A 21,099-nucleotide genomic window follows, 5' to 3' on the forward strand; every position below is an offset into this window, starting at 1 on the left:
CACTACGCTACACATTATACACCACATTGCACTTTCCCCTCTCCAACAACTCTTCCTCCAGTAGTAGGAGTAGTTATTAATTGTACGTAATAAACAAGGGTTATGCCCTGCTAAACTAAACCGGAAACGGCCAAGGAATGAGAACAAATTAACGCATGCCGAGCTCAGCAGCAACCACCACCCACGCCGCCTCCCTAATTAAAACCGGCGCCGGTGGCGATGAGCCGATGACCAACCCCCCGCCCGGAATGCTTAGCTCGGTAGGAAAAAACCGTCAACGGAAAATCCCAACCTCCACCGTGGAAAGAGGACGAGCGAGGCGGAGCAGTGGGGGAGACCGGGAGAGACTCTGCGCGTAGAGGAGGCGAGAGGAGAAAGAGAGATCCATCCAAAATACTCCTCCGTCTCCACCTCCACCTCCACCTCCACGTAAAGCTAGCTGTATTCCTCTCCACCGTCGCCACCACCACCACGCACACTCCCCTCCCCTCACTCTCTCTCTACCTTCTCTTTCTCTCTCTCTACCTCTCGAGATCTGCCACGGACGCGGAATTCAGCTTGCTTCTCCCGTGAGGATGCCATCCTTACGGCGGCTCCCGCGCCGGGGGCTGCCGCCGCTGCTCCTCGTACTGCTCCCGATCCTGCTCGCCCCCTCCTCCTCTCGCGCCGGCGTCCTCGCCGCTCCGGCCACCGCGAGGAGGCAGCTGCACCAGCCCTTCCTGCCGGACCCGTCCTCCGCCGCGCCGCCGTCGCAGGCGCCGCCGGGCCCGGCGCCGCCCTTCTTCCCCACGCTGCAGGCGCCGCCGCCGCCGCCGGGCACGCCCACCGCGCCGGAGCAGCCCACGTACCCCGCGCTCGTGCTCCCCAACCCCGGCACCCCCGCCGGGAGCGCCACGGCCGCGCCCTCCGACGGCGCCGGGGGCAACAAGTCGTCCAGGAGCTCCAAGCTCGTCCCGGCCATCCTGCTGCCGCTGCTCACCGTCGCCGTGCTCGGCCTCTCCATCGCCTTCTTCTTCAAGCGCCGCCGCACCAATGCCGGCCGCGGGGTCGGGGGCGGCTGCGTCGGCGGCGGGGAGAGCAAGTTCCTGCACCCGGAGCGGGCCAGCCTCTTCGCGCGCGACGAGTTCGGCGGGAGCGGCAGGGGCGCGCCGGCCACCACGGCCGCGTCCACGGCCCCGTCCGCCGAGTCCCTCTACGTGGGCACCCTGGCCGGCAGGGAGGACGGGAAGAGCAGCGACACCACCTCGTCCGGAGACGAGGTGTCCCGGAGCTCCGGCGGGTCGCCGGAGCTGCGCCCTCTGCCGCCGCTGGTGGGGCGGCAATGCGGGCCGGCCGGGTCGAGGAGCCCTGGCATCGGCGGGTCCTCCCCGTCGTCCGGGGACGAGGAATTCTACTCGCCGCGAGGATCGTCCAAGGCGTCGGGCTCGCAGCGGACGCTCGCCGCGGCGGTCCAGGCCGCCGTGGCCGCGCGCGACCGCTCCCGTACCCCCTCGCCGGGATCGGCTGTCAGCACGCCGTCGTACCCGTCTTCGCCCGGGGCGACCATGTCCCCTGCACCTTCCTCCCCGCCTCTCCTGTCCAGCCCCGGCCAGTCGTGCCGCCGCTCCGCCAAGGCAAGATCCGAGAGCGCGCGCGACGTCTTTGGCATGCCACCGACGCCTCCACCCCCACCTCCTCCGTTCGCGCCGACACTTCCACCGCCGCCGCCTCCCCGCCGGAAACCACCGTCCCCATCGCCACCGTCCTCTCCACTCGTGAGCACGCCGCCAGCTCTCAGATCCGCCACCGACACCATCTCAAAAAACCCATTCACCCAGCCACCAGCCCCACCGACAAGCACGCGCGGGCAACCTCCTCCGCCACCGCCGCCTCCACCGCCGCCGTTGGGCTACTGGGAGAGCCGCGTTCGCAAGCCCGGCATGTCGAAAGAGGCCATGTCGCCGGCGCTGTCTCCGCCGCCCCAAGCCGCCAATTCCAGGAGCGTTCCACCCACCGACGCGTTCCCCGGGCGGCTGCAGGACAATGCGGACCATGGCGACAAGTCCGAGGAGACCACGCCGCGGCCGAAGCTGAAGCCCCTGCACTGGGACAAGGTTCGGGCCAGCTCCGACCGAGCCATGGTGTGGGATCAGCTCAAATCCAGCTCATTCCAGTGAGTGCCCTGCCAAATTTCCATCTTTTCTCAGTCCAAACTTTGTTCTTCATTGGTTTGCTGATCTATTTAGCTGAATTCTTGCAGGGTGAATGAGGAGATGATCGAGACGTTGTTCATCTGCAATCCGGCGAATGCGGCGCCGAAGGAGGCGACAAAGAGGCCGGCGTTGCCGACGCCCAAGGCGGAGAACAAGGTGCTGCTGGATCCAAAGAAGGCACAGAACATCGCCATCTTGCTGCGCGCTCTGAATGTTACCAAGGAGGAGGTCTGCGAAGCCCTCTGCGAAGGTGAACAAAGACTAAATTCCTAAATTTGAAATGCTTCCATCATTTCTTGATGAGCTCTATACCGCATTGTGTCGAGAATTTGAGATGTTTGGATCATCCAGCAGCCTTCACTACTATGCTTACCAATTTGCTATGTGCCTTCTCTACAGGTAACACGCAGAACTTCGGCGCAGATTTACTGGAGACCTTGCTAAAGATGGCTCCTACCAAGGAAGAGGAGATCAAGTTGAGAGAATTCAAAGAAGAGACATCTCCTATTAAGCTTGGCCCTTCCGAAAAGTTCCTTAAGGCGGTTCTTGATGTGCCTTTTGCTTTCAAAAGAGTAGACGCAATGCTTTATATTGCTAACTTTGAATCAGAGGTCAAGTACTTGAAGAACAACTTTGAGATCCTTGAGGTGAGCATCATTATTTTCCTAGCACCTCCACTTTTACTCGCCACCGCTGCTCTGTTTTATTACCTAAATGATCATTCTTCGTTTGACAGGCTGCTTGTGAGGAGCTTCGAAACAGCAGACTATTTCTGAAGCTACTGGAGGCCATTCTCAAGACTGGCAACAGGATGAATGTTGGCACAAATCGGGGCGATGCTCATGCGTTCAAGCTTGACACTCTACTCAAACTGGCTGATGTCAAAGGCACCGATGGCAAGACAACCCTTCTGCATTTCGTCGTGCAGGAGATCATCCGAACAGAGGGCTCCCGTCTCTCTGCCAGCAACCAATCAACGCCAAGAACTCTCGCGAACCCTCTCCGAGACGAGCTTGAGTGCAAAAAGCTCGGCCTCCAAGTGGTGGCTGGCCTCGGCAACGAGCTCAGCAGCGTCAAGAAGGCGGCGGCAATGGACTCCGACGTGCTAAGCAGCTACGTCGCGAAGCTCGCAGGAGGAATAGAGAAGATCACCGAGGTTTTGCGGTTGAATGAAGAGCTGAACACGAGGGACGACGCGTGGAGGTTCCATGACACGATGCAGAAGTTCCTGAAGAAGGCCGACGACGAGATCCTCAGGGTTCAAGCTCAGGAGAGCGTCGCGCTGTCGCTCGTGAAGGAGATCACCGAGTACTTCCATGGCGACTCGGCGAAAGAGGAGGCCCATCCTTTCAGGATCTTCATGGTGGTCAGGGATTTCCTCTCGGTGCTCACTCAGGTGTGCAGGGAGGTCGGCAGGATCAATGACCGCACGATCGCCAGCTCCGTGCGCCATTTCCCGGTGCCCGTCAACCCGATGATGCCGCAGTTGTTCCCGAGGATCCACGCGTTGAGAGCTGGAATCTCCGACGACGAGAGCTCGGTCGCGTCGTCGCCCTGACCACCACTAGTCTGCCAATAGAATTTTTCTTGGATTATCAACGGGGAGACATGCCAGAGAGGGCGGGAACTACAGAAGGACAACTCAACAGGGTGGCAGCCGGGGCCAGAGCACCCCTGGCACCGGAGCTTCAACCAACTAGCAGCGGCATCTATCCAACATGCCATATGGCCATGGCGTCGCCAAGCTCAGGTGAGTTGGAGGTAGCTGAGCACCCCCCTAACACCGTGCTCGACGACGCTCGACACCCGCACGCATGAACACCGATGGCGGCGGGCCTGTTCATCCCTTTTTTCCTGACTTTTTGTACCTGTAGAATATAGAATGTACAAGTTTTTGCAAATATTTATTCCGACATATAAGAAGGGACAAAAGGCTTTAGGTCAGACTTCAGAGGAGGAAAAATAAGCAAGCAGTTCATGTATGTATGTATGTATGCGGTCTCAAATTCTGTACATTAACATGGAAGAGTGGGTAAATCAGATGTCGAATTATTCGCCGCCCCGAGCAATGCTGTAAACAAATTTCAAATGCATGTTGAGTGGTGAAAATGCTGTCAAAAATTTCAAAACCTTGCTGAATCTGTACAGCTGCTTCTGTGTGGTAGCTGCTGAACTGGGATGCAGGTGAGAAAGAGAACAAAACAAGAGCATGAGAGTGAGAGTGAGACTGGTCTGGTGGTGGTGCCAAGAAACAGATAGCAGAGCACTCATCACGGTGTTTTGGCATCACATTTCCTGCCTGCACAAATGGTCCATAGGAGTACTACGACCATACACTAGCTGCTGTACCCACCAGCGCCACTACTAAGATGCAGCCAGAGACTTTTTACCAGAGCATAATCTGACAATACTTTCATCTGCAGTAGAAGAATGTTACTAGTATCCACTGCAGGGCAGAGCAGAAGTGCTGTAAACTTGAGAAGAACTTTATCTGCTGCAGAAAGAACCTGAGCAGTTCATTACGGTGAGTTCATTATGGGCCAAGAGGTGCAAGACACTGCAGCACTGAGCCATGCTTGCTTAGTGGTAGTAGAGCAGTGATAAGCCGGGCATTTCATGGCCATGTGCTGGGCTAAAACTATGGTTTTCCATGGGAGTATGTAGCATGGAGACGGCAAAGACCAGGGCGGGGTGGTGGTTCGGGTGGCCGCTATCGCCGGGTCCCCGTCGGCATGTGGGCGTCGCGCTGGACTGTATGGATGCTGCATTGTGATTGTGAGCATGCCAATGCCATGCACGCACGGCTCGTTTCACTGGCTGGGGCTGCCTTTCCTACCAAACTCCATTCTTGCCGTTTTTCACCACATGGCCCCCCTTTTGTCTCCTACGCTGGACGCCCATGCACCAAATTATTGGCACCCGATTGCCTGTAGAATGAATGATGGCTTTGCCTTGGCCTTGGCCTAGAGGCACACGCATGGGCTTGGGCTGACTGGTTTGGCTTGGCTGAACAAGTTGGTGGCATAGGTCAAGAGGAGGCCATGATTGACACACATTTAAGAAGCACGGGCCAGCCAGGGCGAGGGGGAGGAGGAAGAGGGTGAAGATGAGACTGCTGGAGATCGATCTGGCCGGGGTAGTGGCTGGAGTTGGAAGGTAGGGGAGGACCCAGCCATGGCACGCTTCTGGCCTGGGGCAGCAAGATTCTGTCTAAAGACCAAGTAAAAGGGCACGTAGGCGCTCGCATGATTTGGGAGGAGTGACCAACAGCAGCACAGTGTGGCAACTGCATGCAGTGGCCGGCACTTGAACCGCTGCCCCCAAATCTCGCAATGCCGCCGCCCGCCGGTGTTCTTCCATGTAGCACAATGCACATGCGGATGACTCGTGCTGCTCTGTCAGTGATGCATCCTAGTACGAATGCGCTGTAGGCTGTTGGCCAGAGCTCTTTCTTTCCAGGCACTTTGGGCGCTTTCGTTTGATCTGGACTCTTTTAGTTAGTTACTGCCCAGTGAACGCAATGATGCACTACACAGCACATGCATGCAGAGTCTACTCCACAAGTGAGGTAAGTTTTACCGGCTTTGTAGCTAGATATGAGGATGCTTGAACGCAAAATTGAAGCTCTTTTGTCTGGTGACCAATCCCATGTTGCTATTTTAGTTCAGGCACGCAGAGGCATTATTATATCCTTCATGCTGAACCTGTTGCAGGAGTGATGCAATACTTGGCTCCCATACCTGCTTTGCTTTCAGACAAGCACTAGAAAGCAATGCATTGCTGATCACTTGAAGGAGTGATATACAGCAATAATGTGTATACTCTTCGTCGTCTCCGTCCCCGGCAAACCTCCTCTTCTCCCTCGGTTGCCACCACCTTCGGCTCGCCGGGGATAGGTGAAAGACAAGGAAAAGAAGGGGTCGCGCAAAGGCAAATGAAAGAATATGATGAAGAAGAAGAGAGCAGTATCTAGCAATCATGAGGACCAGCATCACAATCACAGGGATGATGCTGTGATGAGCCCCTCCCAACGGCCTCATTCTCACCCCAAAGCCGTGAGGGAATCAATGCAATGCAGCCAACGGCATTGCATTGCGCCCCGGAGAGCGATCATCGCGGCCACGACAGGGTACCATCATTGCATTGGATGCAAAACATCATACCACAAGAAAGAAAAGGCCGGCCGGCCCCAGAACAGGGAAGAAAGCGGCCCAATAGCTTCCGTCCCATCCATGCTTTAACCACCTCTTTATTTTACTGTATGTGGCATGTCACTTTGCCCTTCACCAATCAACCAAAGTCCAAAGTGGTTTTGGGTGGGTCTAACCTGTCAGAAGCGAGGTCCTCCTCTAGTGAAGAACTCCAGCAAAACAGAACAAACTTTCTGGTGGCTGGCAATTGCTTCCTAGGAGGGCCTATGAAGGCCAGACATTACAGGACTAATACAGCAGCAGCAGCAGCAGCTGAGTAGCAAACATACATAGGCAGCGTTGTCTTACAGGGTTGGCTGACACGAACTCATATAATTTATTAGCAGGGAACTCTGGTTCCTTAAACGTCCATTTGAACAATCAATGGACTAATCGCGGCCCGTATAGAAGTGTATCTGAGATGGGCTACGATTATTATTTTGAGTAGTAGATGGCAGTCACAGTACGGTACAACAACAACAGGGGAAACAACTATTGTATAATGGTTCATTTACTTGCTGTGAGATGGCTCAGCTCGCGCCGTCTTGGTCTTCGACGGGTGTGAGAGCCACATACAGGGCTGATGCTTCGGAATGTCCCCAATGCTCGTCCTTGCACCAGACCTCTCTTGGTGTATACTGTATGTAGCCCACTCAAAGTAGCCCGGGAATGGCCATCCAGACTATCCACGGACGTCAGTGCCACCCCTGCAGCAAAATGTGTGTTGCATCAGTTGGAACTGAAACAAACTTCCCCATTGGTAATTGGTTACTGGGGTCTATGAATCACAACTCATGGAATTACTACACCAACATCAACAAGAATGTAGCAACAGAGATAGCATGGGTTCAGATCAGATTGTGCGAGTTATCAGCAGCGCGACGCTAACTGACATGAACCCGTAACATACTGGTAGGGATGCTGACTCATTAAGCATTCGTTTGAACAAATGCTGGACCAGTTATGTACGGTGTCAGGTTTGTGGATAGATATAACTGCTACGAAGATATTGCAAATACTGGATAGATAGATATAGCATTGATAGAAACAGCTCCACTACGATTTAAGCACCTTGGTGAATGCGGGTTTAGTTTGTGTCAGGTTTGCTGTCAGCGGCCTCGCCGTTCAAGAAGCGCGAGAACCACATGGCTGATGCTTTAGGGCGCCGGGAGAGCCCGTTCTTGTAATCAACATAGACAATCCCAAACCTCTTGGTGAATCCCATCGCCCACTCAAAGTTATCCACGAATGACCATGCAAAGTATCCACGAACATCGGCACCATCCCTGTAATGCCAACAGTTAACAAAATTAGTGGCATCACTTGCTTTGGTTGTTTTATTACACGGTGCTAGTTATGCGGCAAGCAAAAACAAACTCACTTTATTGCTTGTGCGACTGCACCAACATATCCTTTGAAGAAATTGACCCTCTTTGTGTCATTTAAGAACTGATCAACTGGTGCTGATGGATCGTCTTCGTCATCCATGCCTACAGAAAATAAACTACATGAGAGCATCATCCATATACAAGGTTGGTTACTTAACAATTTAGTTAGCAAATATTACATCACACAAACAAAACTATGCTAGCTGGATACCAAGTAATGGAATAGCAAATTCTTATTTTTCACATTAAAAAGTCACTGTATTGCATTTACATGTGTACCTGTCGGTTCTTTAAACTTCAATGTCGTATTCTATTTAATTTGTAGTGTGTTTATCTTGCCAATCTATTTTGTCAATATTCTGTGGCAGTACAAACTCAGGAATTTGAAATTCTGTACAAAAATATATATCCAAGAGAAGATAAAGAAGAGCTCCCTATGCATATTCCATAATTAGACTAGCACGCACAGGTGGAATAAATAGCTTGCTGCGGGGTTGTTTGGTCAAAACAAAAGATCTCTGCAACTAAGGCAGTACAACAACCTCCAAGTTGCATAGTATAACGATTCTAGAAAAAAAAACTGGAAATAAAGCAAACTTAATCCATATAATCTACATTATGTGAAGTAATTGTTATTTGATTTAATCACTCAACCAACATATGCAGGAAATGTCACAACTTCAAATAGTGTAACCAGATATGCCATGTGTGTATTAGAAACTTCAAATATAAAATATGCACCAGAAAAAATGTTAGAAGCATGGAAGCCTTACCATTCTCTGTTATATATATTATTGGATTTTCATATTTTTTTACTATATAATTGATTGTTTTCCGAATACCCCAAGGAACTATTAAAAGCCACTCAGACGCAGCCTGCACAAATATTGAGACGAAATGTTAGGTGAGATCGTTGGAGCTACATGAATGGACAGCGGTCGAGTCTTTACTCTTTCACCAATTGCTTCACCGCTACTCCATTTTTCTGCCAAAGGGAAATAAAGTGTCAGCATTACGATATTAATCTGGGGATAGGATAGCTTGCAAGGGACAAGTTTACATATATATAGTGGGCGCAGAATATTCAGACCGAACTTCAGCAAGAAAAGTAGTTCTGTATTGCATGTGTATATTGATTTACAATTCTCCAAGAGTAAGGAAGAGGTAAATAGACTCTATGGGCAGTGGAGAAGGGCTGTTTTTCCTAATCAGCAAGGTGAAATACTTCTGCCATGTCTGCTGTCTACATACTGCAGTTTTTATAGATAACCCTGCATCTTTCAGCTGATGCTGTGCTTGTTTTTCCAAACAAAAAAGACAAGTCTTTGATAGATGAATCATGGTACCTGATCTCTCTATTTGTTCAACCTGATAAAAATGGATCTCTTGTGGTTGTGGGTTAGGCCGATTGCCAATGATTCTTGTTGTATAGTGATTTAATCCAATAAAATCAATTTTGTTCCTCATCAATTCACGGTCTTTCTCCGAGAATTTTGGAAGATATTCACCCACTCTCTGGCGCATGCTTTCTGGGTAATCACCAAAGTATATTGGGTCCAGGAACCTTCAAGAAAAGCAATTATAATCAGGATACATGCATAAAATCATATAGCTTGATGAATCTGAAGATGCGTCAGCATTATATTAAAATACAGGAAGTTACCCTGAGCGGAAACAAAAACATATAGGTTCTATGGAAAATGGTAACAAATTTACGAGACTTTTAAGTATTCCCTGAATAGGTGAGCATAATTTTTACCATCCAAGTTGAAAGTCAATGCGCCGTGCTGCAGCAGCCTGGTCTTCCATTTTGTCCGACATTGGCTCCGCCCATTCACAATCAATAACAAACCCTACTTGACCACCTTGCTTAGCCTATAATATGTAAAATATCAGCAAAACAATGGTACTACGAACAAACTGATAATGATGATACTTCAATGGAAACTTAACAGGCCTTGAATTTTCTTCTGTAGACATCAACAGCAGCAGCATGAGCTAAGATCTGGTGATGGCCAGCCAAGAAAGGTTCAGCAGCTACACCTTTACATAATCCAGGAGCAAATATTCCAACCGCATAAGCATTAATGCATGTTTGAATAGGTTCATTGATTGTTATCCAATGCTTAACTCTATCTCCAAAATTTGCAAAGCAAGCTTCTGCATATAATGCGAAGTACTCCCTGAAATTTTTTGACAACCAATACGATCAGATATAGAAACACCAAGTTAAACGAGAACACTTTGACAGGGGTCTTTCCCCCCTTCCCGGAAAAAAAAGATAGAACACTTTGAAATAAAGCAATGTTCTTAGGTAATCATGCCATGTAGTATTTTGTGTTGGCATTTAACTATATTTACAAATTCAGAGTTTAAAGATAAGATGCCTGCATTGACTTACACAATCTTGTCCGAAAGCCAACCCCCCATAGTCTTCTGAAGATTATGCGGAAGATCCCAGTGATACAGAGTTGCATAAGGCTGAATACCTGAAGTCAGGGCAGATGGGTGGTGAATAACTGGATGAATAGTAACTTTGACATTAGGTATATCATGTGGCACCTTTCTCAATCATGAAATCTATAAGGTTGTTATAGAAAGCAACTCCTTGCTCATTGATCGCTGTCCCTAAGCCATCTGCAGAAACAGTAAACTTATAAACTCGGATGAGGTATGGAAGATAAATGATAATAATAAACAAGATGCACATATCGAGGGGGAAGCTGGAATTGTGGCGACACAATTTGGAGATGTATTAATATGTGAAGCATGATCCACCAATTGAAATGTACCAGGAAATATCCGTGACCAAGATATGGAAAATCTATAAGCACCAAAACCCAACTTGGCCATGAGCTCAATGTCTTCCTGTACCCAAAGAGTTCAAACAAGTAATTAGGGATCTAGGAAAAAAGGTAATACTGTACACACATATGCATCAAGGAGACAATCCATCTCAAGCAAGACAAAGAAACACTTTATTTTACAAGAATATAATAGTAATGCGATAGTTATGTCAATAATAACACCTTGTATCGATGGTAATGATCAACTGCAACTTCTCCAGAGGATCCGTCTAGGACACGTTCTGAAAAAAGCATTTCAATGTCAACTATCAGTTAAATTGATATATTTCAACAAATTAAAATAGGATCCAGATGAGACAAACCTTTGTTATCTGTAAATACATCCCATATGCTATCACCTTTGCCACCTTCATTTCTTGCCCCCTCAATCTGGATAGAAGGGAAAAGCCAAGGACATTACTTCACGGCTAGATGCATCTAGTTTTAGACAAAAGGAAGGAGGATAGATTCATAGATTACAAAAAACCTCATTTTTGTTTCTTTTATTACTTGGAATCAAGGAGATAAAACTGGTGAAACCTACAATTTGTCACCCAAGGACCCACACAAAATTCTAACAGTATGATGGTTCTCTCTTTCCTCCTCAAGGTGGGGGACACTCGTTTCCCAGCTTTCCTGTATAGTTCTTCTCTGTTCTCGTTTATGCTTTTGATTTGCTCTCTTTTTGTGTGTGTGTGTGTGTGTGTGTTTCTCAAAATTTGCTCGGTTTAGTTATATTTTGCTTCGTCTTTTGGCTGGCTCTACTCTTAACACATTTTTTGTCATTTCTTCTAATACGAAACAATGTGTGTTTCGACACGTGTCCGAGAGAAAACAAAAGCGGAGAACGTTTACGACAACATACGGATGGAAAATCCCCTATTCACTTCTCTACTTTGTCGGTTCAACTACGGCTTCTCTGCCAGTAGAGGAAAAGATCATTTCCTGTCAACCTTCCCTTCCCGTGTATATTTCTTCCTCTCCATCTCCCATTAAACAAATACCGCCTCCGTTCGCAAATAGTGCTCTACTTCTGACTTCCATGTCCATTATTCACAACAACTTGCCGATTCTCCATTCCTAAGATAAATTTCCCTGATAGATATTAAGTCTGTCCATATACATATGTTTGTAGTCAAAGAATTACAATTTGTTGATTAGTTTCCACTTTGCCGCTTCCCTTTTTTTTGGTCGAGATAAATTTACTGGAGGAGAGGGCGCTTGGTTCAACCGCATAAAAATCAGATATAGGAACCGCATGAATTTGCTTCTTCTATTCTTGGTGAAAGCAGAGGGGTCGTTGCTCGGTCACTGTCCTACTTCACTTTTTCAAAGATAAGTCGGCAACAGCATGAAGGCAGCGCAACCAAGCGAAAGTACACAGGCGTCGTTCGCGTGGGCTACCGGGCGAGCGCGACGCGCTGTCACACCACACGGCGGCGTGGGGGCGGAGCAGGGATCAGCAATCGGCAGCCAAGATGCGGCCGGTGACCCACCGGCCACCGCCACCACTCACCAAACTAAGAGTAGTACCGTAGTAACTGCTAGCACTGGTAGTACGAAGTGGCAGTCTGAACGGACCTGGTAGGCGGAGGTGGCGACGCCGAAGACGAAGCCCTCGGGGAAGTCGGCGCGGGTGACCTCGCCCGCCGTGCTCCCCATTCCCGGCGGGAGCGAGGGCGAGAGCGGCCGCGGAGGAGCAGCGGGCGTGGCGCTAAGCGTGACTTGATCCCGATCCGGCGCGGCGCGTGGGTGGGCGAAGGTTTGGGAGGCGCTGCGAGCAAGACTGAGGGGGTCCGGTCGGGTCGGGTCGCGTCGCGTAGATATAGGGGAGGGAGGGAGGGTGCGGCCGGGCCCGGCTAGTCCGCGGGAGAGCGGCCGCACACTGCAGTCGCTCTCTCTCTCTCTGCCTGCCGGTTTGGATCTGGGTTTCCAACTCACTCAAACCCACCAAACCACCCTCATGTGTCGAGTCAATCTTTTTTTTTTTGAAAAGATCAGATCTATTATAAAAATTCACAGGAAGTATAAAACACGTCAAACATAATAAAAAAATACATCGAGGTCCATGGACCACCGAACGACCATTGCCACCGCCAACGCGCCGCTGTCGCCGCTCCCATATCTCCATTACGTACGCACGACGAAAAACGCTAACCTCGCCGCCCCGAGGAGGTGGCAGGAATCTACACCGGAGCTCCATCTAATCCTTCCCAACGGATGAACTTAAGGAGAATCGAAGCCCGACAGACTGACTCGAAGAAGAAGCGCCGCTATCCGTCCAAACGCCGTCTCTGCGAGGACTAAAATCCTACCTATCTACTAGCCGGATCTGAGACACCAGAAATCCCCTCCCCGCCACCAGTCGCCGGAGCAGCAGGCGAAGGGGAGGCGAATTCACGGGCTCGCCGGTGAAGACCGAGCGGAGGAAGGCTTTCCCTAGCCGCTTTGCGAGAGCGGAAAGAAAAACTCGCACCTTCTCCTAGTCGAGCGCTTGATCTTCTTCGTCTTCTTTTTCTTCTTTGCGGGGTCGTTACATAAATAAATCTCCTTTGGGATTTGACACAAATATTATCTTACTCCCGTGACTAGAAAACCTAAACGGTGCACATGTCTAGCTATTAACCACAAAGTCAGTAGAGTCTGATAGGGTGTATAGCTGTAGAGGCAACAACAGGGCAATGTAATAGACATGAGAGAGATGAAGCCGCTGACACTAATTTTGTGGTGTTGGACTTTTTTTCTATTAGACCACCTGCACCAATGAAATACTAGAAAGAATCGGCTGCAAAAACTATTGCCAAATCTATCATGGCGCTAAGCCGGGCAAGCCACACAAGTGTCACCGTAGCATGTGGCGACAAGTCGTGGACAACAGGAATCCGCACGCGGGAAACAAGAACATGGTATACACGACACTTGCCGCCACGGGTTGTGGCGGCATGTGTCACTTCTGTGTGCGACACGATAGCTTTTTGTCGGATGGTGGGTGGCATAGTGTTTTTCTGTCGTTTTGTGCTGACGACAACTGATTCCTTTAAAGCAAAGCCATTTTTGTGTTTTTCATTCGACATGCTTTGATTATTAGCCCTCAAGTATGCTTCTTATGATGTTTTGGGCATTGGTGGGTTGTTTTGGAGACTCATTTGGAGCTTTTCGAGTATGATTTCTCACGATAAGTAAACTATAAGAAGTTGAAGATCATAGTGCGAGCTATGTAACACATGCAACATTTTACATGCATGTTGTAACATAGTTTGGTTATTGAGCTCGTAATTAGCTATGCGATGTCATATTACTTCGTTTTAGAATTGTTACCCAACAAGATATGTAGCATTTGTAGTTAAAAATTAAGATATGATGTAGTTTAAGAAGTTGTAGATCAATATTAGCTCTGCCATGTCGTGTTTTTCTTCTTCATATGAACAATGTTGTTATTGATTCCATTGGCACACATGAAAAACTTCACGCCAATCAGAAAAGTCAGTCTCCTCCTTCACCCTGAGTGGATCGCCACACCAACACCACAAGACTTCCACCTCAGGGGGGGGGGGGGGGTAGCCCCGCGCATCCTTCATCTTCCTCAATCTAATATCATGGCCCAAGCAAAGCAAACTCATCGAGAAGACCGAGGGTACAAAGTGAGCCGTGGAGAAGGTTGCTCGGATGCAGGATGAAGAGGGGTTCGGAGGGGGTTATAGCCTCGGATTATCGGTGCGATGGTGGAAAAAAAATAGCGGAAACGGTGGGTGGGAAAATTAGGCAGGAACGACATAGATTCTTTTGGCTAGAAGTTAGCGCAACTTTATAAATCTGGCCGTAACGACTTGTCTCGTCAGTGGCAGCAGCACCAACCAACAGTTCACACGCAGGCTTGGCCATGTCACAACTTGTGGCCATAGCCTCAATGTGGCCACTCTGTTTCGCTTTAGTGAGCCCCCCCCCCCCCCCCCCCAAGCGTGAATTTATGTTATCCGCAACTTCCCGCCACATGCTACAGTGTCAGGTGCCACGTGTCGCTTGCCTAGCTTGCCGCCGCGGCAGGTTTGTAATAGTTTTCACCGGTGGTCCTTTTTAGCATTTTCATTCATGCACGTGTTTGTGACAAGCAAGTCGGGCATGGTGGGTCGGTGGGCGTGTGGTGGTTCGTCGTAACAAGCAAGTCGGGCATGATAGATTTATTGAGGATTATTTTGAAGAGAATCCAATATTTGACCCTAAAACTTTTTGGAGAAGGTTTCAAATGTTGCGGGATCCATTCAAGCTCATTGGAGATGCAGAAAAGGAATGCACCAGGTCAACTTGGTGATAGTTCTTTGAAGCAGGTTGCATCAACTTGGTGATAGTTCTTTGAAGCAGGTTGCATCGTCTGTGCACAAAAGCTTGCATATGGTTGTCCCGCCAATACTATTGATGGTTGGATCGGAGCATAGTGATCAAAAGTTTTTAAAAAAATGCGAAGGTTGTCAGGTTTCATTGAAATATTTGGAGAGTGATATCTATGAGCATTTTTGGCGCATCATGACGACGTGTGTGATTATGCACAACAAGATAATAGAAGATGAGTGAGGTTAGCCGGAGGATCTTGGATATGAGAATGAGGGGAAGAAAATTTACACGGCTCGTGTGAACCCTATAAGGGATGAAGATCGACTCAGGAGATTTATTTAAGTGCGTCAACAAATTGAAGACAATGCAATGCAGGGCATGAACAACTTCATGATGACCTTATTGAGCACTTGTGGGAGTTACATGGGCGTTAAACTTCTTCATGTTTACTTTCAATGCATATGCACCATTTACTATGTTTGAATATGAATTCTTTTTTTTTAACTCATAAGTTGTGGATTTCAAGTTATGATGAATGGTGTGTGTTTGAGACAAAAATATCTAAGTTATTTTGATGCTAAGGGGGATTGCTTATATACGTACACACTAGTGTAGAGAGAAACGAGAAAAATAAAACAGATTACGGGGATAGCGTTACAGGGGCGTTGTTAAACACTCAGGGGAAGATTTTTTGGGAAGCTACTAGAGATGCTCTAAGGAAACAAATAGAGCCTTTTGCTTTTGTTTTCGTTGCATCGATTAAAGCGTTTATTTCTTCTTTTAGTTGGTGAAAGCTATAGGATAAGCGGAGACGCTCTTGTGTGCACTCGTTCCCTCTGAAACTCGGTAAAAAGCACCACGCCTGATTTGCAGCCTGCGCCGGACCAACCATTTCGAAATTCGAACAGCACTGGAATCAAATCAATCAAATATAAAAACATGCAGAGGACAATCTGCCGCCGTCCGTTTGTCTGGCCCTGGCCGCATCCCGATGGAAGATGCGAGTGGCCGGCAGAGCTTCAGTTGCTCAAACCCTAAACAATGCCAGTAGTCTAGGAAAGCTTATCTTCCCAAGCGCATGGAGAATGCAAATATATATGATAAGGCTCGGATCAGATTCTGATTGTCACCATGGACGGCCACTGTTTCTCTCTGTCCTTTTTTTTGTGTGTGCGATTGCCACTGTTTACTTATGTGCTAAATCATAGCTCAGGTATAAACTACTCCCTCTATCCGAATATATATGGCTATAAATAATACTCTCTGATTCTTTTTAGTCTGCATATAAGTATTGTTTGAAGTCAAAGCATCTCTATTTTAACTAAATCTATATAAAAAGTATCAACATTCACAATCACAAATCAATTTTGTTAGGTTCATTGTGAAATGTAGTTTCATAGTATATATATTTGGTATTGTAGATGCTGACATTTTTAATATAAATTTAGTAAAATTTTGCAAAGTTTGTCTTAACACAAGTCTTGTGTATTATTGACTTCATTCATGGCTAAAGCAATCTTGAAATATGTATTAGACCCTGTATATCCGGACGGAGGGAGCAGCTTAGCTGGAAACGACGACCGAGACCAGGTACGCGGTACGTGCACAGCCTGACACCGGTTCGCTCGTGATGCACATCCACAGGTAGGATCACGTCATCGCGCTGGAAGCCTAGAACATATGGCACGTGGCTCTGCCCAAGCTTGCCAGGTGTGATCGCGTTCACCATCAGGCATCACTTGACAGCGCAACCGACATATTCCAACCAGGAATTATACTGCTGCCAGTGCACAAAGAAGAAAAATGGGTGACTGCTGACAGCTGACCACGACACAAGAGCACTAGTATCTCAACCCCAACAGCAGTAGTATCTCAACACAATGCAGAATCAATCAGAATCCCGACGCAATCACAAAGCCTATTGCTAATATGCTATTGCTCTATTGTGGTTTGAGATGGAAGCAGCTGCTGCCTCTGCCTGCACCCAGCACCTTTTTTTTTTACCTCTCCCGGCTTTTCTCATTAGCCATCTCTGTCAGGCACAACAGCACTGACAAGACATGTAACACTTTCATATCTCTCTTTTTTCTTGGGAAAAAATATTCTAACTAGTGATCTAAACTAGTGCCAAAAACGTTCTTATATTATGGGACAGAGGGAGTATTTCTTTACAGAGGGAGTATTTGGCTGAGATTTCAAGCACCACTTACCGCTAGCTGCTGGGAATTCAGCTTGCTCTATGTGCAGAAAAAAAGTGTGCGATGATCGCAGTAACCTAAGCCAATGCGGCGACCACACAAAAAACTGGGCAGGCACCGTTGATTTCAGCAGAATCGCAGATATATAAAATTGAAACCAAATGAAAAGCTGAATCGTCAGGCACCAAACTATAAACTCATCAAATAGACCATATTTTCTAGTCGTGCAACCAAATTATGCTCCGAATAGTGCACAAAAGACCCACTGGAGAGTGATATCTGTGAATACACATTAGTAATTGATCAATTACTAGTGTGATCGAACATATCATCATCGCCATAACATGTACAGTACTACGTAGCACCCATGCTTGCGCAGCTTGTGATGTGTGGTTGCGTCCACCATCAGTTGACAGTACAACTAATAGCAGCGTCAGGGCCAGGAATCACACTTATCACCACAACACAGCAGCAATATTTTAACCCAGCGGAGCAGACAAGTAAATCGAAGGACCTATTTATCCACATACCAGCCACGTGCACGACGCAGAATCAAAATCTTGACACAATCACCAATCTCTATTTGCTATTGCCATTCACAGGTCTAGCATAGGAGCAACTGCACACACAAAAAACTTTCAGAAACTGCCTTGTTTTCAACTGCAAAGCATCTACTCCTGATTAGGCCCGACCCACCAGATGACTATTCAAAATTCCATTCAGCTGAGATTTCATGTACCACCTACCACTAGCCGCTGGGAATTAAGCTTGCTCTATGTGCAAAAAAAGTGTGTGGTGATCGCAGTAGCCGAAGCTAGTGCGGTGATTACACGAAACTGGGCAGGCACTGTTGTGTGTTTTCAACGGGTCGCAGATACAAAATCAAAACCAAATGAAAAGCTGAATAGCCAGACACTAAACTCCATCAAATCATGCTCCGAATAGGGCACAAAAGACCCAGCAGATTACTGCGCAGGAGAGTGTTATCAGTGAATACACATTAGTAATAAACCATTAAGTGCATTCCCAGAAAATTACTCCATTAGATATAGCAGCAGACTAATTGGCAATACATGTCCTTAAATATCATATCAATGAAAGTGTCTTCGCTGAGTCAGTTACCACTTTCCAGTGCCAACAAATCTATGAATTGCATACTAAAAATATACTCCCTCCGTTCGGAATTACTTGTCTCGGATATGAATGTATCTAGAACTAAAATACATCTAGATACATCCATTTCTGCGACAAGTAATTCCGAACGGAGGGAGTAGCATTTTCATTCCGATGTTTTACACGATAACAGCATATAGGCATGTCCTTGTACATCACGCACCAAAGCACCGACAGGTACCTGCTGCTGCATCAACATGTTTTTCCTTTTACTACTTCCCTTTTGATTTTTTTAGGCACATCCCAAAAAAAGAAATCCATTTTTTGGTTTGCAAGGACTCTTGCTTTGGGAATAGGCAAACATGTATCCTCCTTTGGCAAGTCTTAAGATTGGATCAAAATTTGCGTGAAAATTCTCTTGGTTCTACTTCTGCAGAAGCAGAAACTCTAGACCAAAATTAAATATGCATCCCTGCCGGTCCAGCATTTATAATACAAATGCAATATTATTTTAGCATCTAACAACAAGCAGACAAGTACAAAAGATGGTGTTTTCATAACCTCACCAGAGATGCAGAGAGCAAAAAGAGGGCAAATTCTCCAAAACTGATTAGCGGATGTGTCACTTCAAGCGTACCCTAGAGAAACTATGCTTCTTGGCTGTCTTTTGACACCTCTTCCATTTCCAATTCCTTGACTGCTGCTATGAGGCTGCGGGTAATGCCCTTAAGGTATAGTCCACTGCCCTCCATTTCCTCCAGGAGCTTCTCAGCTGTTCTCCAGTCCATAGCCTTCAGACATAACGACTGGATGAGTTTGTTATACTCATCCACATTTGGCTGCACCCCGTCCTTCTTCATCTCCTTTAGGCACTCCAGGGCCTTCTCAAACTCCTCCATCTTGCAGTAACCACGGATCAGTATGTGATAAGTAACCCTGTTTAGTTTTCGATAGATCTTCTTAGCTTCGCGAAGTAGAGAATGGGCTTCATCAATCATGCCTCCCTTTGCGTAGCCACTCATGATCACGCTGTATGTATAAACATCAGGGCGCAGCCCTCGGCTCTCCATCACCCTAATCATATCCTTTGCGTCCTCCATTTCTCCCTCTTTAGACAATCCTGTAATGACAAAGTTGAACACTGCACTACCAGGAGCTGGGCCAAGATTCACCATCCTCATCAACAGCTTCTTTGCATCCTTCACATTCTTCACCCTGCACAAACTATGTATAACGGCAGCAAAGGACTTGCCTGCATGCTTAAGAGACTCTCCTTTGTATTCCTCCAGCAGCTCCAGAGCCATACTGACGGTCTCATCATTCTTCGCCAAAGCACCAACAAGGAAATCCAAGGATGACGTAGGAATCTGAACCTTCTTCTCCTTCGCTGCTAGGTATACTGAATGTGCCTCCTTCACCTTCTTCCCCTTGCAAAAGAAGGTCACAATCTCACCGGCCTTCTCCCCATCAGGGAAGCGCCCAGAGCTAATCATCTTCTCGCAAACTCCCCATGCAGCACCAACCATGGACTTCTTTCCAGCCGCTTGAATCGCCAGATAATAACTGTCGCCGTCCGGAGTGCAGCCAAACTCACTGAACTTGTCAAGCACCTCTAGCGCCGCCTTTGATTTCTCGAGCTTCCAGAACATTGCTAGCACTTTGTTCAGCAGTGGGATGCTCAATGATCCTGGCACACTGCCCATTTCCTTCACCAAATCCCAGAGCATGTACGCGTCCATCTTGTCAATCTGAGCTGAATCAGCAACCTTGCTCGCGACGATGTCAAGATTGGCAAGGCTCTTGACATCAGGGTTGTTCTTCCCGGCAGACTTGAACAAGAGGAGCAGCTTTTTACCAGAGCAGTTCTCGGCGGAGAGGAGGATGGCGGCTAGGAGCGGCTCGGTGAAGTCAACGACCATGTCGGCGATAGCGGTGGGGATCTGGTCCTCCGGGGTGGACTCCACGACGGCGCGGACGCGGGCGACCTCCTCGTCCCTGGCTTCGGGATCGGCGGTGTCGGAGGAGGCGGCGGAGACGAAGATGTCGTCGGCGTCGCCCGCATCCTCCTCCCAGAGCGCGGCAAGGTTGTCCTCGTCGGCCTCGGTGGGATCAGCCGATCCGGATATGGCGCCGGGCGGGAAGGCGAAGGGGTCATCCGGGAGGGCCTCCGCAGCGGAGGAGGGGGCGTCCGGCAGGGCCTCCGGGGAGGAGGAGGAGAGGAAGCGGGAGAGAAGGCGTGGTGGCGGGGGTGGGCCTCGGGCCAGGCTCCGAAGTGGATTTTGCTGCGGCGGTGGCGATCTGGGGACGGACGAGCGGAGCAGGAGGAGAGCGCGAGCTCGCGAACGCCACATCGTCGTCGTCGACCTCGGCAGCGGCGGCGGCGGCGGCGGCGAGGTGCTCTGGTGGTTCTCTTGTGGGGTGGAGACGCGGAACACGGGAGTTGAGGGAGAGAGCCAGTGAAAGGTTTCGCATTAGGGTTTAAGGCCTTAATGGGCTATTGCTGGGCCACTCGTACTATTGATGACCATGATGCCCTTCGAACTTATTTGTGCTAGTTGAATTTCAAGATCTTGTCTTGCTAAAAAAAAGTTGACTTTCAAGATGATTTCTCATAAATAAAAGATGCCCTGGAAAAAAAAGTGATTCTGAAGATAGTATAAAAAAATTGAATCTCAAATTTTTGTTTTGTTTTAGAAAATGGTTAACCCTGGAAAATGGTGCTGACTTTTCTTTTTCTTAAAAAACATTTTCGTTCACAGAATAGTACTCCCTCCAATCCATAATAAGTGTCGTGGTTTTAGTTCAAAATCAGAGGGACCTTTTATTCTACAAAACATTACCTT

General features: G+C 48.2%; 3 protein-coding genes across 3 annotated transcripts; 1 reads left to right on the top strand and 2 right to left on the bottom strand.

The window, feature by feature from the left end:
* Positions 1 to 240: 240 nt before the first annotated feature.
* Positions 241 to 4,246, top strand: LOC123062863 (formin-like protein 1). The gene is made up of 4 exons (XM_044486547.1): positions 241 to 2,152; positions 2,240 to 2,442; positions 2,592 to 2,839; positions 2,929 to 4,246. Exons 1-4 carry the CDS (start codon positions 576 to 578, stop codon positions 3,748 to 3,750), a joined length of 2,850 nt encoding a protein of 949 aa, XP_044342482.1. The 5' UTR covers positions 241 to 575; the 3' UTR covers positions 3,751 to 4,246.
* A 2,454-nt stretch (positions 4,247 to 6,700) lies between these two features.
* LOC123062864 (beta-glucosidase 4) lies at positions 6,701 to 12,502 on the bottom strand. The gene is made up of 14 exons (XM_044486548.1): positions 12,198 to 12,502; positions 10,940 to 11,006; positions 10,800 to 10,858; positions 10,563 to 10,638; positions 10,333 to 10,407; positions 10,172 to 10,259; positions 9,728 to 9,953; positions 9,530 to 9,645; positions 9,117 to 9,334; positions 8,721 to 8,755; positions 8,544 to 8,646; positions 7,764 to 7,872; positions 7,454 to 7,668; positions 6,701 to 7,089 (listed from the first exon to the last, which is right to left on the bottom strand). The coding sequence occupies exons 1-13, from the start codon at positions 12,276 to 12,278 to the stop codon at positions 7,470 to 7,472; spliced, it is 1,452 nt and encodes a 483-aa protein (XP_044342483.1). The 5' UTR covers positions 12,279 to 12,502; the 3' UTR covers positions 6,701 to 7,089; positions 7,454 to 7,469.
* A 6,155-nt stretch (positions 12,503 to 18,657) lies between these two features.
* On the bottom strand, positions 18,658 to 20,727 carry LOC123062865 (pentatricopeptide repeat-containing protein At3g02650, mitochondrial). Its single transcript, XM_044486549.1, has one exon. The coding sequence runs from the start codon at positions 20,605 to 20,607 to the stop codon at positions 18,904 to 18,906; it is 1,704 nt and encodes a 567-aa protein (XP_044342484.1). The 5' UTR covers positions 20,608 to 20,727; the 3' UTR covers positions 18,658 to 18,903.
* Positions 20,728 to 21,099: the final 372 nt, after the last annotated feature.

This window comes from Triticum aestivum, chromosome 3A (genome assembly GCF_018294505.1).
Source record: "Triticum aestivum cultivar Chinese Spring chromosome 3A, IWGSC CS RefSeq v2.1, whole genome shotgun sequence".
Lineage (NCBI taxonomy): Eukaryota > Viridiplantae > Streptophyta > Magnoliopsida > Poales > Poaceae > Triticum > Triticum aestivum.

Excerpts from the sequence above, each read along its gene's own strand:
- LOC123062863 (XM_044486547.1), top strand. The coding sequence starts at position 576 with ATGCCATCCTTACGGCGGCTCCCGCGCCGGGGGCTGCCGCCGCTGCTC. Across the intron at positions 2,443-2,591 it reads CTGCGAAGCCCTCTGCGAAG|GTAACACGCAGAACTTCGGC; the intron begins GTGAACAAAGAC and ends CCTTCTCTACAG. Across the intron at positions 2,840-2,928 it reads ACAACTTTGAGATCCTTGAG|GCTGCTTGTGAGGAGCTTCG; the intron begins GTGAGCATCATT and ends TTCGTTTGACAG.
- LOC123062864 (XM_044486548.1), bottom strand. The coding sequence starts at position 12,278 with ATGGGGAGCACGGCGGGCGAGGTCACCCGCGCCGACTTCCCCGAGGGC. Across the intron at positions 9,335-9,529 it reads ATTGACTTTCAACTTGGATG|GTTCCTGGACCCAATATACT; the intron begins GTAAAAATTATG and ends CTTTTCTTGAAG. Across the intron at positions 7,669-7,763 it reads GCAGTCGCACAAGCAATAAA|GGATGGTGCCGATGTTCGTG; the intron begins GTGAGTTTGTTT and ends TTGGCATTACAG.
- LOC123062865 (XM_044486549.1), bottom strand. The coding sequence starts at position 20,607 with ATGTGGCGTTCGCGAGCTCGCGCTCTCCTCCTGCTCCGCTCGTCCGTC.